The 20,432-nt window shown below is 39.9% G+C and overlaps 1 protein-coding gene across 4 annotated transcripts in view; it reads left to right on the top strand.

Moving 5' to 3' along the window:
- The window catches only part of fndc3ba (fibronectin type III domain containing 3Ba), a 189,620-nt gene that overhangs the window by 140,920 nt on the left and 28,268 nt on the right, over positions 1-20,432 (top strand). For 2 of the 4 annotated variants that reach the window (XM_057859806.1, XM_057859805.1), the window contains exons 16-23: positions 1,776-1,911; positions 4,162-4,233; positions 4,313-4,431; positions 6,588-6,693; positions 8,035-8,207; positions 8,288-8,401; positions 10,614-10,763; positions 11,825-12,105. In XM_057859806.1, the coding sequence (XP_057715789.1) occupies positions 1,776-1,911; positions 4,162-4,233; positions 4,313-4,431; positions 6,588-6,693; positions 8,035-8,207; positions 8,288-8,401; positions 10,614-10,763; positions 11,825-12,105 (1,151 nt within the window). Of the gene's footprint in view, positions 1-1,775; positions 1,912-4,161; positions 4,234-4,306; positions 4,432-6,587; positions 6,694-8,034; positions 8,208-8,287; positions 8,402-10,613; positions 10,764-11,824; positions 12,106-20,432 lie in introns of all 4 variants that reach the window. The other 2 variants (XM_057859803.1, XM_057859804.1) reach the window with 1 other exon arrangement.

Raw genomic sequence — 20,432 nt, 5'->3', positions numbered from 1 at the left:
TAATTAGTTTTTTTTTCTAAGCCTTGTTGTACTTTTGTTCTATGTGGTGCACGTTATGGCGAAGCTTTAAATTTCGTTGTACTCTGTACAATGACAATAAAGGCTATTCTATTCAGTGTTAACGTTAGCAAGCTAATGTGCTAATAGCTCCTCAAACTCTAACCCTAACCTAAATTCTCAGCAAGGATAAAACACGTTTAGCTTCTGTCTGACCAACCAAATATACAAATTCTACACATAACGCTGCATTTACAGACTCATACTGACTGTGCTTGATTCAGTTTAGCACTGTAAATGAAAGAGTAGTGTTTTCGACTAAATTTATGTTCGTTAATTCACAAACTTCATAATGTATTTATGTGACACATTCGCCATTCACTGCATTCCTTCCCGAAGGGCACCGTCCCACACTCCGCTTAATTTATTAGCAGTCGGTCACATGCAGCGATGTAACGCCAGATTTAGGTTGAAAAAGTGTGAAAGCTCTCCTGCATACTAAAAGGAAGGATTGTCTCAAGAGCGATTTGTTCAATGATACAAGATAATTATTATATTTTTTGTACCATGCATGCATTTCGAAACGTTGTGAAAAAAATCAATGGGAGAAATTAGCCGCTACAGTATTGGCATTAAACTTCGCAATTTTTACATAAAATAACTGCTAACTGCCCGTTTTTTTTTTTGTTTTGTTTTTTTTTTTTGCTTTTAACCAAGAATCGAGACTGTTTTACGTCCATATCTATAAAGAATTCAGGGATTTAAGCATTTATCCACAAGAATTTTCAATGCAAAAAGCTCTTTGTTGTACTAAGGAGGCCGCCACAGTGACTTAAAGACTAGCAGCACATTCGACATATTTACGTAAAATAAATGCTAACTGCCCGTTTTTTGCTTTTAACCATGAATCGAGACTGTTTTACGTCCATATCCATAAAGAATTCAGGGATTTAAGCATTTATTCACAAGAATTTTCAACAGAAAAAGCTCTTTGTGATATGGCGGCCGCTAATTTGCGTACTGACTAGCATCATAGTTCGCAAAATTTACGCAAAATAAATGCTAACTGCACAGTTTTTTGGCTTTTAACCAAGAGTCGAGACTTTTTAACGTCCATATCTATAAAGAATACAGGGATTTAAGCTTTTATTCACAATAATTCTGAACGGAAAAAGCTCTTTGTTTGTGTTTCCACTCGATCAGCTTTGACGGAGATAGGCCCGTATGAATCCGCCCCACGCTCTGTGTCCTGTCAATACATTATGAAGTCTTTGTTTTTTTTTTGTTTTTGTTTTTTTTTTCTGTTTGTTTGTTTTTTGTTGTTCATATAACTATATTCTTTTGGAGAGACATATCCGTTTAACCCTAATCCCGTACATAAATTTGATTGCCTATGGCATTTTTTATCCAACTTTGACTTACTGATTAGCAAAATATTGTTTGGACTAATTTGGAATTTGTTTATTGCAAAATATAAGTAGGTAAAAGTTCAATTTGCTTTTATTGAGAAAAAGGTCTTAGTCTTTTGTTTTGTTTTTTTAAATCCATGAACTCTTACATGCAGGTGAAATGATTTCACATGATAGTAAATGATTTCACATGATAGTACTGCAATTACTGAGTGTATATACATTGTTTAATAATAACATATAATGACACCTGGCCATAACTACGCCGCAAGTAAAAGGCCCATTTCCCGCTTGGTCCACTAAAATTGCCATTATTATCCTGTCACCTAACATGTCACCCTATTTTTCGTCTTTCTTCCCTGCACGCAGTTGATCGCGTCAAACATGGAGGGGAAGAGCAGTCCGAGTGAGGTGCTGGTTTGCACCACCAATCCCGACAAGCCGGGACCGCCGTCCACGCCGTGTGTTGTGGCGTCCACGCCTTACGCCCTCACGGTCACATGGGGTAAAGCCTTTTACATCAGTTTAAATGGGTTACCGAGAGACATTTTGAAGTCATTGGCTGGCAATGACAGCAATAGATTTCCAATCTATTTCAACTGGGACAGGCTGGCAGTGATCAGTCAGCTCCCCAGTTCAAATGGATTGGACGTCTATCGCCGTCAATGGTAGGGAATGAGTTAATGTGTTAATCGGATGACTAACTCCAGAAGATGGGAGTTGCCCATTTTTCTGGATAACAACCAAAAGGTTTTCGAATGGTAAGTGAAAGGTCTGATATTAAAAATATATAATTGCATCAAATTGGATGGAATTCGGACTATCAGCATTTTTTGGGACTATAAAACGTACCAGATTATAAGGGGCACCACCAATTATGGCGAAAATAAAGGATTTTAATTTTGGCTTATACAGGTAGTCCCGGGTTACGAACGAGTTCCGTTCCTACGCTGGCGATGGAAACCGAATTTCCGCATAATTCGGAATCAACCCTTTAAAAAATAATTAACCAAAATGTCCAAAAGTATTTTATTTTGTTTAATGATGGAGGATACACTGCCCTCTGGTGGCAGTGTTGGATGTTGCTGGACTGTCGCCCTAGCTTATATGACTGAGTAGGAGACCCGTCTGATATGGATATAGGACAGCTGCCCTCTTGTTTGACCCACATAAGGCTGTTAGTTTTTTCAGCTAATATTTGTGTATGCATTTGTAATAAAGTTTACAGCTGCAGTTTGTGGAGTTAAACATGAGTGGTTTGCCATAAAAATCGAAAACACGTTAGCATTCGTAGCCAGTGTTGTTAATAATGGTGTTAGAGTATAACGGCGTTACTAACGGCTTTATTTTTTTCAGTAGTGAGTAATCTAATTTTCTCATCTTGGCAACACCGTTACTTAGGATGTAAAGGCGTGCATTACTATGTGTTTCTATGTTGGTTGAATGACGCGAGAAAATTCAGAGACACGGGACTGACGGAGTCGAGAGAGCAGAGCGGGAGTAGGGAGGACGGAAGGGAATTCCAATGCTAGGTGGCTCCAATAATACCGGACTGTAGCCGATAGCATACAAACATGTCCCTGCTACAAACTACGCCCACATGCTACGGTAGATATTACATGTTTATAGAACTAGATGCGAAATGACAAGACACTGTGGCGTTAGCATATGTAAAGAGAACTAGATGTGAAATGATAGACTCGCCAGCGTTAGTAAACAGCCATCATAAAGCAGTAGACTTCTCAGGAAGGCTCTGTTGTATCGAACCTTCCTAGCAAACCTAAGTAACTTTTTTTATCTAGAACTGTTAGAATATTATTTGGACGTATCAAGCTTGTTTCATTTAATTTAAGCAAAGCAAACAAAACAAGCACTTGTAACTAACGGAAGGGTCCACAGCACATGCACATAGATGTGGAGCACTAGTTCAGTTTAGTTTAATTTGGTTTCAAATTCAATGAAATATTTACACCATTGTATGAAACCTGAATGAATAGTTTGTTTCTTAACCAAGAGTGGTATTTACTAATCTTGCATATTTTTTTCCCAGCAATTTCATGTGTCATGGTCTTTCACCACTGTTGCTTGGTGTGCTTAGTTGTAGTATTTCTAAATATCTGTGTATATCAATGTATATCCACAGCAAATTGTTAATGTCAGGCTACTTTCAGACAAAGTAGCCTGACTGAGCCTGTTTCGCACAACCCCCCTTTCAGACACTGTTATTTCTTGAAACTAAACTGCTAAACTTCTGAGAATATTTTAATAACAGTATTGTAATATTTCTAATTCATTCGGATGTATTTGTTTGAATACCCTCTACATGTTAAAAAACATTTTTAAAAAGATCAATTAACAATTTGCTGTGGATATACATTGATAAAGAGAAAATGAAAAGAATAAGTGGCTTTAAAAAAAAAAATTAGTAATATGATTGTACAATTTATTTAGTTAAATGTACTCTCTTGTACTTTTCTAATAATTTGGTTACTAGTTTCAAAATATTAAAAACACTTGTCTGTATCATGCAATGCATATCCTCAAACACAATAATAATCTATTGCTATTAGTAGAGTAAACTGCTGTTTGTGTGTAACCAATGTGCACACAGCAGACTTCATCTTAATCCTACCAAATGCTAATTACACGCGTGTCAATTAGCTCGTTGTCGCGCGTCAGACCAGGACAGCCCGCGGTTAAAATCAATTGCATTAATGTTCTCCAATCTTTCCTCTTTCTGTTGCATTTCCTTCAGATCCTCCGAAGGATAATGGCGGTTCTGAGGCACTTACATATTTGTTGGAGATCAGCGAGGGGTGCTCAGAAGGTACAAATCTTCATGCCATTTCTTTATTTTCAAGTTTCAAAACTCTGGGTATCTAATTTGTGTGTGTGTGTAGAAACAGCCAGCCCATGGGAAGTGGCGTATAGTGGGCCAGCGACTGAGTGCGTGTGCGAGCGACTGGCGCCTGGCAGTGTCTACAACCTGCGCGTGTGCAGCATCACCACCGGCGGGCACAGTCAGGTACGCAATTAACGCATTGACGGCAGGAGACATCCAATCTATTTGGACTGGGAGTGTAAGCAGCGATTAAATAACCACAAATAATCACCTTGCCAAACGGATGGCGATACAACTACAACTCTTTTTTTTTTTTTTTAATACTTTCAGGGTTTCCCCTAGAAAGCTGTGTTGGTGGGCTGCATCGGAGTTGTACAGCCTCACCATGTCATGCCATGGCGAAATTGCGTCGTATCACGACAAATGAGTTTGTTTTTCCACATTTTTTTCCCAAGAAGAACCATCACAAAGATCTATTTGAACTATTTCATTAGCCAGGCTAATTTCGTAGCTCTCGGCTACGGTACATGTACGTAAAATGCGTATCTGGTTACAGCTACATTACCCTACGTAATAATACAACTTTTTTTCTAGTAGCAATAGTACGAGTTACATCTAATAGTCCTTCTTTTTCCCTTTATTTGGCCCTAATACGTACTACATTACCACAACAATAATAGTCCTTCTGTCAACGGACCCATTTCAGAGAGTGGGGGGAAATTCTAATTGCCGTGTAAAGAGTTGTACTAGTTTCAGTGAGAAGGTGAATAGTTTTCTTTTTGTTGTTCGTGAACTAAATTTCCACATAAACGCACATCGAGGTACCATTTAGCTTAGCAAGGAGAGGTATGAGATTCATTTTTCGTGTGTCCCAGAACTCGCAAAACATGGGGGAAAAAAGCGCATTTGTCAAGGTTTCGTCAGCCGTAATTGCGTATATCCGTCCAGCACAGATGTAGCTACGCCTGTCCCTCTGCTATTTGATGTGTTGTTGAGGATAGCGTGGCAGCGCTCTGAAAATATAGCAAGGCTCTATTTTGGGCGCAGCCTCTCGGCGCAAATTCAGTCGAACTTTCCGTCCAAGACGGCCGTCCACTGCTCGCGGAAAAGTCCGATCCAAAATACTGTAATGGCCCCGGATGGGGGAAAGAAAGAGAGGAGTCGGTATTGGCTTACCCATTTTATTGTGGTACAATAATAAAGAAAAACAAACAATAACAAAATAACAGCAGGCTGCCGCGACATGCGACCGCTATCTCTCGCTATCTTCCCCGTTCTCCCATTCTTCCTACTCTGTTCCCTCTATGTCACAGCTCCCCAGTTCGATCGTCTAAGGCACAGGTGTCAAACCGATTCCAGAAAGGGCCTAGTGGGTGCAGGTTTGCTTTCCAACCAACGAAGAGGACACCTTTTCACCAATTAGATCTTTTACATGTGTAATCAGTTAAACTTTGTCAGGTGCTGCTTGTTTCAGCAGGAAGTTCATTGGTTAAACTCTCTGCGCGTTATCGGTTGGAACAAAATCCAGCACCCACTAGGCCCTTTCTGGAATCGGTTTGACACCTGTGGTCTAAGGGGCTGTGCATAGTTACGGACATTACAATACACAATGAATAGGTTGCCGCTGAACCCTTCACACTAAGCTGCCGCTAGTTTGAAACAGACTTAAAAAAAAAAAAAGAAGAAGAAAAAAAAAAAAAAAGATCTCTTAGCGGCTTTTATTTTGGTTTGGGTGGTGCGCCACAATCTTGTATCTATAGGGGAAATCCTGACTTCAGAAGTTTGGTGGATATAGAAATGCTTAACTGTAACTGTTGTTGCTCATGTTGTCCACTGGAGATCACATTGACGTAAATTTTTATTTCAACTTGAGAAATATTTTAAGACATTGACGATAAAGGCTCAAATACACTAGATGCATCTTTGTTCCGGGTTCGGTCCGGCACCGGCAAAAAAATGGCGCCGAATGAAGATGCGTCTGGTGTATTTGAGCCCCAACATTCTAGACAAAACTAACCAATTTCTTCCTATTTAATTCAGCACCCAACTCTTTTTAAATCATTATAAAATACTATATTTTATATTTTCTAAGCACTGTGCGTACATTATATTGTTCAAGTCATTTAATTCTGGATTGAATGTTACTTTAGAAAATCTTCAGGGGGGAAAAATCTATCAAACTTTTCCTAATGTTTATAATATCATAATTGCAAACATGATGACCCTTTACCAATTTACCAACCTAGTTGGGATTGAGTGTCTATCACCGTCAGTGGCAGCAATGAGTCCCACCCTTGATTTTTACTATTGCTCAACAATATTTTTGGTTTCTCTTCAAGTGCACCGTCAGCGTTCCAGTGCGCACGTTAAGTGTTCCGCCCGGGCCCTGCCAGCCGCCGAGGATTGTGGGTAAAGCCAAGCACAAGGAGGTTGAGTTAGAATGGGGTGAGCGCACACACTGCAATTGGATGGTTGATTATTTGTGATTTATTGCTGTCAGGTGGTTTAATCACCCTCTGGCTGCCTCTGCTGCGTTTTCCCGGCTTGCTCTAATGGACACTCGGTCAAAGCGCGCTCACCGCTTAATCGGGAATTCATTTGAGAAAATCGAGCAGCGTCCAGGGGCCCCCACCGGATGTTAGTAGATGTGGTTTTCCAAGAAGGCCACGCTCTGGAAGCTCCCGTTTTAGCTGGTTTTGATACGATGGAACAGACTTAACAGATTGGTGTAATGAAAGGAGAAGGTGACCGTCAGGGCACTTCTTCTGCCCTCGTTTTTCACTCGCTCGCAGAAGTTGCTTAGTAGTGGGCATGAAAATTGGTGAGTCGGCCTGAATGGAGCTGTGCGTAAGAATTGACACATTGGGAGTGCTCTTGCAAGGATGAGTCACAGTATGCTGACATTGCAGTAACGAGTACTTCAACCAATTTTGTAATGGGCCCAATTACTATTATTATTATTTTTAAAAATCAGTTATTTCAAATCATTTAGAAATATAATTTATACTGCACTGTATAATATTTGGTAACACTTTATAATAACTATCCGTTTTACTAGTTAATAGATCATTAGTAAACTGTTGACAAATTTGTTGTTGATTTGTGAAGTATTTGTTAACAGTTTTTTAAGCATTTACAGGGTGTTCTTAACCTGAAACACAGTTTGTGTAGAAACGTTTCAAGTTTTTGTGTGTCACATTTGGCATTTCTATCTTTTCAGGTTAAGAAATGCCGTTCACTTCAAAAGAAAAGGCATTTTGATAAGGCATTTTGCAGGCACCGCTCATGTTGCACATATATGAAAGTCTGCCGTAGAACCAACAAATACTTGTACTTTTCTTTATATATTTAACCAATAAAACGTATGACCTTAAACATAAAGTGTATATAGTTTTATTAAGATCCATCAACTGGCATGGGCATTTAGAATGGGGTCAACCATCTTGGAACACCCTGTAAATGCTTAACAAATACTTCACAAATCAACAATAAATCATTTATCAACAGTTTACTAATGATCTATTAACTAGTAAAACGGATAGTTATTATAAAGTGTTCCCTAATGATTATTGTTGTGTACATTTTGCACTGGTCTTTCCACACACTTGATTCATAGTTTTAGCTCCTAGTAGTGTAACGTTATATTTTCACAACTTTCTCCCTTTTGTTTTAAGCATTTTTTGAGCGTGTGCACACTGTATCTGATGGGATTATATTGGCCATATTTTTTTATATTCTTTTATTGTTATTGTTTTTAGGGTAATTGTCTTTTATTGTGTTTGACAGATTCTCCTGCCACCGAGGGCACGAACGAGGCGTACATGTTCAGCCTGGAAATGAGCGAGGGAGACGCTCGGCCGGCCCAAGTGTTCCAGGGACCGGAGCTGCAGTGCACCGTGGGTAGTTTGCTGCCCGGCGCCACCTACAGTTTCCGATTGAGGGCTGCCAATGAGGCTGGGGTGAGAGCATTTATTTATTTATTTTATTTTTTTTACATAAAAAATTGCACGAGGTATTTACCCCGTTGTATTTTTTTTAGTTTGGCGAGTACTCCGAGCCGACTTTGGTCGCGACTGCAGCTGGTCCTCCAGGCCAGTGTGGGGCGCCGCTGATCACGCTTATCAGCAACACCTGCGTATCGCTCAACTGGGAGGTGAGAAACATTTTCGAGGGAAATGTTCAGTCCAACTTTGATGCCAATGAGACATTGTATGGGAGTGGTTTGAATAGAAAGGTGCCAAAATGTGGTTCCCATGTTGTGCATTTTTTTTTCTTCTCCATTATGACCTCAGCAAAGGTCGTTAATGTTGTTTACACTGTCTGTGACTCCAGCAATGATCACAGCAATTGAGCTTGCTCACTGCTTTAATTGCAGCAATTTGTCTTACATCACATTGGGAGTGAGTCTGTTTACAGATGCATCACATTTCTGTGTTATATCCAGTCATCCTCCTTTTTTATTAGCCTAGAATTTTGTTAAAAATATTGTATTTAAATATAGTAATGCAAATGAACCTTTTCACTAGGCATGTGCAGAGGGCGGGTGGACGGTGCTTGAGCACCTGTCCCTTTGCCCCTACATGCCCAAAGTGCCCTTTTTGACTTGGCTTTTTTTGGTGCGTATGTGTGTGCTTGCTAACTGTGCGAACACGCCACTGAGTACTTTTCTTGAACACAGAAAACACCTTTTTAAAAAAAACAGCCGTCTATGTGCCGCTTAACCACCGCATAACCAGGGGTGAAAGTGGGCCAGAACGGTCAAGAATGCAGTTCCGGTATAAGATTCAGGGCCGGAACGCAGTTCCGGTATAAAATTCAGAAAATACCCCAATTCTTGTCACACACAACGGCAGGAGTGATTCCCTTCAACAATCGGCCAGCTTCCAGCCCCAGCGAGTAGCCGAGGATGCAGCAGAATGAACGCCGAGAATGAGCCATTTTCGGCGTTCATTCTGCTGCATCCTCGGCTACTCGCTGGGGCTGGAAGCTGGCCGACATCGGGCGGCTTGTCCAACACCTTGGTCACCAGCCGATGAAGGCAAGCAATGCCTGCTCCACCGGCCGACGGCAAGCATGGTCACCCACAAAATGCAAGCCACTCCTTATTAAAACGTGCCAGGATCCCAGTATTTGACATAATGTAAAACACTTATCTTACCTCCTCGTCCGCCCAATGGTCCATCGATTGTCAGACTTGTTTTGCCTATTCTTTGCGGTGAACAGGATCTTTTGGAAACCCAAAAAGGCTCTCACCACTCTCTTTGGTGTAGCAACAAAAGCCTGCAGCACAGTGGGCTGGCGTGACGCGAAAAATACAGGAAATAATCTGCAAAATCAGCCGAATTCACAGTCCTTCTGCATACAATAGTATGGCTGTATAGTGAAGATGATCTCATCCGCTGACATCACATTCGCCTTCTTCATCATATATCGCTTCCACACACATTCAAACGGTCCATTTCATTCAGTAGCATAATATACCACATGTAATGTGAAATAAACATGTTTTCTGGTGTCATATACACTTTAATTTGGCTAATCCTTTATCAAGTTATTTCAAAATTCTTTCTTATGTGACCTCATCACCCCAAAATTTAACACTAGAAGTCCCAGAGAATTCTGGTATTCCTACTAGTCCCAAACAATGGCCGATATGGCCTCTCCCCCGGAAAACCCAGAGGTGGCAAAAATGACCCAAGTGCTTTTGAATTAGCAAGTCGTTGTCGGACAGACAATAGCCGTTCATAGAGAAATGCAACCACTAGACATACATTAACTTCAGACACAATGACCACAATCAATTCTCCATGCCCCTGATTCAGTCCTTCTAAACTATAGACACAATTCCTGCTTTACACTCAAATTGCAGTTCTAAAACGCTTTTTTTTTCTTCTTCAAAACAATGTACACATTTGGGCCATTCGTTCTGTCGTTATGTGTGCAGTATAGGAGAAGTGAATTAAAAAATGTGTAAAAAGTGTCAAATTTCATAAATAAATGTAATTAAATGAATGTAGCTTGACTTGAACTGACACAAACTATCACATGAGTCACGGAGGAGAGGCCAAATCGACCATTGCTAGGGAATATTAGAAGTGTTTGTCTTGGGAAAGGCCAAGTCGGCCTCTGCTGGGTTTTCTAGTGTTAAACACCTTTCCAATTTTATGTTAAAAGCATCCTGCAAGTTTGATAATAATCCCTTTGTTTTTTCTCGTGTTATCTTGAACACAAACGTACATTACAACAGACATTGAGAACCAAATTCATAACCTCAACGTTCCATACATTTCCCAGACTGGCGGAGTAATAAGTAATGACTAATATTTAGTGTGTTTTTTTTTTGTGTGTGTGTGTGTTTGTGTCAGAGTCCCGAGGGGTCGGGCAGTGACATATCAGAGTTTCGTCTGGAGTGGGGTCGAGAAGATGAGCCGATGGAGCTTATCTACTGCGGCTCGGCCACGCAATGCGAAGTGTCCGATCTTACGCCTGCCACCAATTACTGCTGCAGGTTACAGGTGAGCTGCCACCGCCGTGCCACATATACTCTGTCAGGCCTTAAGAGCATGAAGACTAGATTGCTATATATCTACATTGATGCGTCATAGATGTAAGATAACGGGACCATAATTCCTTTTGGGAAATCTCTAATATATTTTTATACAGCATTGTTGTTTTGGGCAGCCCTTTTAATTTTCATCTCGTGGACGAAAATGTAGTTTTAATCAACGAAAACTCAAATTTTTTCGTCTATAAACTTCAAAAGTTTTAGTCCATGAATAAATAATGATTTCGAATGAACATTGACACACGCGCACATATTTCTAGAGTCTACAAGAACATCAACATCTTCATAATGATAATACACACCCAGCTGGAAAACGGCACATTATTTGCAAAACAATTCCACTCACTTGGACACCAGGAACTGTATGCGAAAAGTTTTCCAAGAGTTTAAGAAGACACTCTTTGAGTCACTGTGCTAAATGCTAACGTGAACGCTATGCTAACGCTACAAGTTAGTTTTGTGTGTGATGATCACTCAGAACAGACCTTTAGAAAATAAAGCAACATTACATAGCCAAGATAAGAAAACAAAACATAACAAGCAGCACCTGACACGTGTTTCACAAAAGGAGCCTGGAATGGGCGCACGCTTAAGCCTGTGTGTAGGGCAAGGGGGGGCGCAGCACGTCACATGAGTGATACGACCAAACACTGCTAAGATGCGTGCTAACTACACATACGATAAGAAAATATCACACATTGTGAACTTATAACAGGAACCATGGAGAATTTCCATCTCATTATGTTTTTAGTATACCAAGACTCGTTTTTAGCTCGTCGTCGTGACGTCATCGTCATGTAAAAGTTGTTCGTTGACGAAATATTTTCGTTATTGTCATCATTGACGAAAACAGGACTGATATACAGTCTTAAATCATAAGTATAAAAATGGTAATCATGTAATTAACGTAATATTTCATTAATATACGGGAAGGTACCGGTACCAACAAGGTTATCCTAACTTTGGAAACGGGTTTCATCCAGTTGCCAATGCTTGAATTTCTCCCTTCAGGCTGTAAATCAGGCAGGGGCGGGGCCCCACAGCGAGCAGGTCAGTTTCCAGACCCCAGCGACCATTCCCGACGCGGTTTCCTCACTCGCTCTCCTGGACCTGCCGTCCTCCTCGGAGTCGGGCCACTCGCGCTCCACTTGTCTCTTCCTCAAGTGGGAGGAGCCTAACAGCAACGGGGCGGAAATCTCTTCGTACGTCATTTCCCTGGACGAGCGAACAATCACGTTGGAGCCGGCGACCAGTCATCTTGTTAGCGGTTTGCAGCCAGACAGCGAATACAGGTACTGCTATTAGTTAACTAATTAACGGCAAAGGGTGATCATATTTCATTGCCATTGACAGTGATGCACGTCCAATCCATTTTGACTGGGAGGCACGATCGCTGCTAGTCCTCCCCAGTCAAAACGGATTGGTCGTCTTACTCCGTCAATAGCGGCCAGGAGGGGTGTGACATAATATCGAAATGGTAATATATCGTGATACTTTGTATCCCAAAAGGTTATCGATATGCTCCTGCCAAGAATCAAGATATCGTTTTAAAAGGGTGTCGGTGTTTTTTTTAAAAAAAAAAAAAAAAAGGGACCAACAAGTTGCTACCAAAATCTTCCAACAAAATAGTGTCTCAGGTAACACTAAGGCTGCCATTGACGATGCTCAACGCCCAATCCATTTAGACTGGGAACGTTCGTTCATTAGAAGTAAGGCTGCAGCTATCGATTATTTTAGTAGCCGATTAATCGATGAACTATTTATTTCAAATAATCGAGTAATCGGATAAGGAACATTAAAAAATTAAATAATATATATATATATATATATTTTTTTTTTTTTTTTTTTTTTTTAAAGAGGATCTATGTACAACAAAAGAACAATTGACTAACGTACATAGCAAAAGTCCGCTATCTTAACTCATTCACTCTCAGCCATTTTCACCAGAGCAAGGCCCTTCGCTCCCGGCCATTTTTCTGGATTTTGACTGATTTTGCAAGGCCCACAGAAAATTCTGTACTATCGCTATATAAACATGGAAGCCACCAAAAGAAAGATTACTCTTTTTTCAGCAGAAGAAAAGTCAATTCATATCTTTTTCCATTCTTTAGAAATCAGCATTAGAAAATAGCTTAGTTTGAGCAATTTTCCAATTTCTGATGAAAAAACGGAGAAAATGAGCTTTTTGTAAACGCATACATTTCAAACATAACTTTGACTTTAACACAGCTATTTTTTGCATTAGTTACATCCCAAACATTGAATGTTTTCATTTTACAAAATATAATGAACAAATACAGCTTTTGATAGCAAAGTAACAATTTGTTTGCAGATGATTACTGAGAGATGACGCCTGTTGTCGCCACGTCTGTTGTGTAAACTTTTCCCTCATCATTGTCTGTCTCACAAAGATTACTATAGAAGGGTTATTTTTTAATCTCTGCGGGGTCTGCTTGGCGAGCCCGCTGCATGGTGGTCTCAGTCGTTTTGCTCCGTCGTCCAGCGCCTGGCATTCCAGGCGTCCTCTCGGTTGTTTTGTTCAGTCGCCCGCCGCCTGGCATACTGCCACCAGCGCTCCAATCGTGCTGCTCAGCCTTTCATTGCTGTTGAATTGGGTTGCGGGGCTTTACAAAATACGCTACTGCCCTCCAGTGGCCAGTTTTATTGCTTTAAAATGGGTTTGGAGCCTTGTTTTTTGTTTCTCAGATAGATCGCAAGCTATAGATTATGCTTGTTAAAAAAAAAAAAAAAAACGCAAAAGATGTATAAATACATTTTTTAGGACAATGAAGCATTTAAAAAAAGAACCTATTTATAGACCCTACCCACCGACGTCACAAAATCACGTGCTCGCTGTATGGTTCCGCCCACTTGTCCGTCATTTTATGTCTGTATTATCAATGGTCTCAATTGATCGAGCAATTTATAATGCATTTCATGGAAGACCCGGTGCTTTCGGATGCCGTAAACTCACTTGATGCGTTGCATAAAAGGCGTTATGTGGAAAAGCTTCAGTTTATCCATTCGCCAGATCCATATTTGATGCCTAAATCGATGTTTTTCGACCCGCTGTCTCCGCCGTATTTGCCTGACATCTGCTAGCTACCCTGAACTGTACAACTATCTTGTCCACACAAAATCAGCCTATTCTCACGAAAGTTTGAAAAACTTTAAGAGCTTGGAGGCTTATAAATACTTTGTTGCTGGTTGGGTGAAACAGGTCCTCGTCCACGAAAATTCGGCAGGAATCTATCTTGTGCTTGGAAAGGTGAGTTACGAAATTTTCAATTCAAAATCTTTTGTTATTGCTAACATCCACTGTCAAGTCTAATGTATTTCATGTCGTTTGTCAATGGAGTTAGGGCTTTTAATGTTTATATGGTTTAGCGATAGCACTCTCACTACATACATACGTGTATGTTGTCGGCGATTAGCCTAGCAATGATCTTAATTGTGGTTGTCAGCCCAAAACCCTCTAAATATGTATTAAATGCATCTTACCAGATATAAAATGACTACTACATAATCTGTGGTAATCGTTTGGAGCCCAGTTTTCTCGTCGAATTGCAGCAGCCCATCTCTCTCTCTTCTCTCCGGGTCTCTCGGAATCCGGTAGAACTTCAATTCTCTCCGTCTTCTCCGTCTATCTTCTCTGTTATTGCAACCGACCGCCACACACGCCTTCACCATTTTGATTATTAATGTTAACGAGCAGAAAAACACGTCGTAAATAGGAGGAATGTACGTAGCCGTAAGAGGGAAACATGATGTGTTGACGGACAATTGGGCGGCACCAGTTAGGAGGAAGGAGTTGTGACGTCACGTGGGTAGGGTCTATACGTTTCTGGGAGCAAATGAGTTAAATGCTATAAAATGCTGACGCTTTTTTACAATGCTCTTAACAAATGGCTTAGACACATATTCCCACAAAAAACTGCAATATATACCTTTAAACTAAATTACGAAAAAATCATTAACTCAAACAAAAACTAATGTTGGTCTTAAACAGGGAGAAAAGTCATTTCAACCATGTGAAATGAGGTAGACGAGAGGGCAGTGTATCCACCCAAATCAATGAAAGTAAATGCAAACACTTTCAAAACAAACCATTACAACGCCACTTTAATTAAACGAATACTCGAGCCACAAAATTTAATTTGAATCTTTTTTTCTAATCGAATACTCGAGTTAACTGATGAATCGTTGCAGCATTAATTTGACACCAGAGCATTCGCAGTCATTCCGTCCGATATTTCGGGGCATTTACAGGTCACTTGCTGTTCATTTACTGGTCATTTCCTGTAGAGTTTGAGTCACTAGCTAATCATTTGGGTGATTCCCAGTTCCTGTTTATTTTGAGTTACAGAACAGGAAGTGACCCATAAAATACCCCAGAATCAACAGGAAGCAACTGAAAATCAACAGGTAAATGACCTTAAATGGCCCAAAATTACCTCATTGCCTGGCATTGGCTGCCAATGACGGCCATAGACGTTCAATCCGTTTGAAGTTGGAGGGATGGCAACGAATGAACGAATGTTCATTCGCTGCCACCCTCCCAGTTCAAATGGATTGGACGTCTACTAGTGATAAACTCATTCCAATTTAAAGCAAAAGCGTGTTTTTCTGTTTATTAGTTGTTTGTAGTACAGTTGTGGTCAAAAGTTTACATACACTTGTGAAGAACATAATGTCATGGCTCTCTTGAGTTTCCAGTTATTTCTACAACTCTGATTTTTCTCCGATAGAGTGATTGGAACAGATACTTCTTTGTCACAAAAAACATTCATAAAGTTTGGTTCTTTTATGACTTTATTATGGGTTAACAGAAAAAGTGATCAAATCTGCTGGGTCAAAAATATACATACATGGATCTGAAAAAGCGAATCATTGACTTGAACAAGTCAGGAAAGTCACTTGGAGCCATTTCAAAGCAGCTGCAGGTCCCAAGAGCAACAATGCAAACAATTGTTTGTAAGTATAAAGTGCATGGCACCGTTTTGTCACTGCCACGATCAGGAAGAAAACGCAAGCTATCAACTGCTGCTGAGAGAAAATTGGTCAGGAGGGTGAAGATTCAACCGAGAATCACCGAAAAGCAGATCTGCCAAGAATTAGAAGCTGCTGGAACACAGGTGTCAGTGTCCACAGTCAAGCGTGTTTTGCATCTCCATGGACTGAGAGGCTGCCGTGCAAGAAGGAAGCCCTTGCTCCAAAAGCGGCACCTTAAGGCTCGACTGAAGTTTGCTGCTGATCACATGGACAAAGATAAGACCTTCTGGAGGAAAGTTCTGTGGTCAGACGAAACAAAAATCGAGCTGTTTGGCCACAATGCCCAGCAATATGTTTGGAGGAGAAAAGGTGAGGCCTTTAACCCCAAGTACACCATGCCTACCGTCAAGCACGGTGGTAGTAGTATTATGCTGTGGGGCTGTTTTGCTACCAATGGAACTGGTGCTTTACAGAGAGTAAATGGGATAAGAAGGAGGATTACCTTCAAATTCTTCAAGATAACCTAACGCCATCAGCCCGAAGATTGGGTCTTGAGCGCAGTTGGGTGTTCCAACAGGACAATGACCCCAAACACACATCAAACGTGGTAATGGAATGGCTAAATCAGGCTAGAATTAAGGTTTTCCAATGGCCTTCCCAAAGTCCTGACTTAAACCCCATTGAGAACTTGTGGACAATGCTGAAGAAACAAGTCCATGTCAGAAAGACATCAAATTTAACTGAACTGCACCAATTCTGTCAAGAGGAGTGGTCAAAGATTCAACCAGAAGCTTGTGGATGGCTACCAAAAGCGCCTAATTGAAGTGAAAATGGCCAAGGGACATGTTACCAAATATTAGCGCTGCTGTATGTATATTTTTGACCCAGCAGATTTGATCACTTTTTTCTGTTCACCCATAATAAAGTCATAAAAGAACCAAACTTCATGAATGTTTTTTGTGACAAAGTATCTGTTCCAATCAGTCTATCAGAGAAAAATCAGAGTTGTAGAAATAACTGGAAACTCAACAGAGTCATGACATTATGTTCTTCACAAGTGTATGTAAACTTTTGACCACAACTGTATATCCTAGAATGATTTCCTGACCAATGTATCGATAATCGTATCGCCATATCGTCAGAGCATCGTTATTGTGAGCTTTGTATCGCAAATCCTATCGTGAGGTAACAACAGGTTCCTACTCCTAGCAGCCAGTGAGCTAAGGACATCCAGAGAGAGAAAAAGAAAAACCTGCAGTACAATAACAACTCACCCGCTGATTCACAATTTGCTGTTGTTATCCCACCATAAGCTATTCTGTTATTACCTGTACCTGTGTTTGCGTGTACGCATGCCGTGTTTTCAATCTCTGCTTGTTTTTGTTCTCATGTCACTCTGCTCTCTTGCGTAATGGCTGCCACTGAGGCACAACACTGTGTGCATGTGTGTCCTTTTACGTGGCACTGACAGTAGTTCCTGTTTATTTACAACCAATGGAGATGACCGTTCATGTTTGTGATGCTAGTAGATGATTATAAAGTGGTTCAACAGTTGATGACGTCAAAAATTGTTGAGACGGTGACCAAAAGGTTGCGAATGTGAAACTAATGACTGTTAATGTTAAAGGGACAGATAACACCTTGATCATGTGACCCCTAGTAAAACAAATGTAATAATGTACATTTTTTTTAAAAAAAACACAGAATTTCACTTTTCTGATTTGTAATGGTTGGCATTGTTAATCTTAGTTTAAAAAAGTAATTTGTGACAGTTACAAAATACTTATCCCCAAAAGTAATTGAGTTTGTAACTCGGTTACCTCATTGCAAGAGTAATTAGTTACTCAGCAAAGTAACTGACGTTACTTTCCATGTTCTAATCTACACGTTATTACGTGTTACATTCTGTAACATATTTTTGACATCAGCATTCAACAGCATTTTTTACATCAGATGTTTATATTAACTGAATTCAACTGATTTTTTTTTTCATTTAAAAAAAACATAGGTCATACTTTCTACATTTTTTTCTTTAAATTTCACCTATTGAAGAGTGTAATGGTGTACAAACTTTAACTTTCAAAAGCTGTGAGGAAAAAAGGCATTTTTGTTTTTCCTGTTGTACTGAACCCGCACTTGAATATCGTCTCACCCCTAATATGCAATGGTATTAAAAAGTATCAGAATCTTTTGGAATTTCTCACATTTCTACATAAAATTACAATTAAGTGTGATCTGATCTTTCCCAAAATCACACAGATGAAAAAGGTCTGTTTTGGCTAAAACCACCCAAACATTTATAGGTTTTTATTAGGGCTGTCAAAATTATCACGTTAAAGGGCGGCAATTAATTTTTTTTAAATTAATCACGTTAAACATTTGACGCAATTAACACACATGCCCCGCTCAAACAGATTAAAATGACAGCACAGTGTCGTGTCCATTTGATACTTGTGTTTTTTGGTGTTTTGTCACCCTCTGCTGGCGCTTGGGTGCGACTGATTTTATGGGTTTCAACACCATGAGCATTGTGTAATTATTGACATCAACAATGGCGAGCTACTAGTTTATTTTTTGATTGAAAATTTTACAAATTTTATTAAAACGAAAACATTAAGAGGGGTTTTAATATAAAATTTCTATAACTTGTACTAATATTTATCTTTTAAGAACTACAAGTGTTTTTATCCATGGATCGCTTTAACAGAATGTTAATGTTAATGCCATCTTGTTGATTTATTGTTATAATAAACAAATACAGTACTTATGTACAGTATGTTGAATGTATATATCTGTCTTATCTTTCCATTCCAACAATAATTTACAGAAAAATATGGCATATTTTATAGATGGTTTGAATTGCGACTAATTACGATTCATTTTTAAGCTGTGATTAACTAGATTAAAAATTTTAATCGTTTGACAGCCCTAGTTTTTAAATTCTAATGAGGTGCGCAAACAATGTGTGAACAGTACGTGAACACTCACATTTAAATATTTTGTGCCCCCACCCCCTCCCCTTTGGCAGCAATAACTTCAACCAGACGCTTCCTGTAGCTGCAGATCAGTCTGTCACATCGAACAGGACTGATCCTGGACCATTCTTCTCTACAAAACTGATGTAGTTGAGTCAGATTCCTGGGATGTCTGGCATGAATCGCTGCCTTTAGGTCATTCCACAGCATCTCAATGGGGTTCGAGTCTTGACTTTGACTTGGCCACTCCAGTACGTGTATTTTGTTCTTCTGAAACCATTCTGAAGTTGGTTTACATCGTGTTTTGGACCATTGTCTTGTTCCAGCATCCATCCTCTTTTTAGCTTCTTCAACTGTCTGACAGACAGCCTTAAGTTTTCCTGCAAAGCAATCCTGATAAACTTTTTCATTCATTCTTCCAATAATGATTGCAAGTTGTCCAGGCCCTGAGGCAGTAAAACGGCCCCAATTCATGATGCTCCCTCCACCATGCTTCACGGTGGGGATGAGGTGTTGATGTTGGGGAACTGTTCCATTTTTTTTCCTCCGCACATGACGTTGTGTGTTCTCCGAAACAAGTCAACATTGGTTTCATCAGTCCACAAAATATTTTGCCAAAACTTCTGTGGGGTGTCCAAGTGCCTTTTTGCGAACATTAAACGAGCAACAGTGGCTTCCTCCGTGGAGTCCTCCCATGTGCACCATTGTTGGCCATAGTTTTACATATAGTGGATGTGTGCACATAGATATTGGACAGTGCCAGTGATTTCTGTAAGTCTTTAGTAGACACTCTAGGGTTCTTTTTTTTACCTCTCTTGAGTATTCTGCGCTGAACTTTTGGCATCATCTTTGGTGGACGGCCACTCCTTGGGAAAGAAGCAACAGTGTCAAACTCTCTCCACTGTTGAACACTTCTCTGACTGTCGATTGATGAACATCCGGACTTTTAGAGATGGTTTTGGATCCTTTTCCAGATTTATACACATCAACAATCCTTGATCGCAGGTCTTCAGATAGCTCTTTTGACCGTGCCGTGATGCACATCAGACAATGCTTCGCATCAAGACAATTCTTACCAGGTGCGTGTTTTATGTTGGGCATGGCAGCTTTAAACCACTCATCAGTAATTGGGCACACACCTGGCTGAAATTGTTTGGTAAAAATTGGTTTCAATTGCTCTTTAAGTCTCCTTAGGCAGAGGGTTCACTTATTTTTCCCCCCTTCTGTCATTGTTTGCATGCCATTAAAATATGACAACCTATATATTTTTGGGTGGTTTTAGTTAAAGCACACACTGTTTTTACATCTGTGTGATTTTCACAAAGATCAGATCACATTTGATGGTGATTTTGTGCAGAAATGTGAGAAATTCCAAAAGATTCCGATTCTTTTTCATACCACTGTATATAGATATATTTATGCCGATGAGTCTCTAAAAATCTTGCATCTCCTGTCTGTGCTGTAGTTGTTTTGATTAAAAAAACATTGCACAAGGTTCATGGATACGTCATTCAAGAAAAGTTTAGGGCAAGTGACTTTATTTGGTCATGATAACAATATAATTGTATTGTAGCATCTACAAGGACAACACCAACTTTGTGATATTGATGCATACTCAACAGGAAAACAGTACATTATTTTCAATTAATTGT

The sequence above is a fragment of the Corythoichthys intestinalis genome, chromosome 15 (genome assembly GCF_030265065.1).
Source record: "Corythoichthys intestinalis isolate RoL2023-P3 chromosome 15, ASM3026506v1, whole genome shotgun sequence".
Lineage (NCBI taxonomy): Eukaryota > Metazoa > Chordata > Actinopteri > Syngnathiformes > Syngnathidae > Corythoichthys > Corythoichthys intestinalis.
This window is presented reverse-complemented; position numbering and strand designations above follow the sequence as displayed.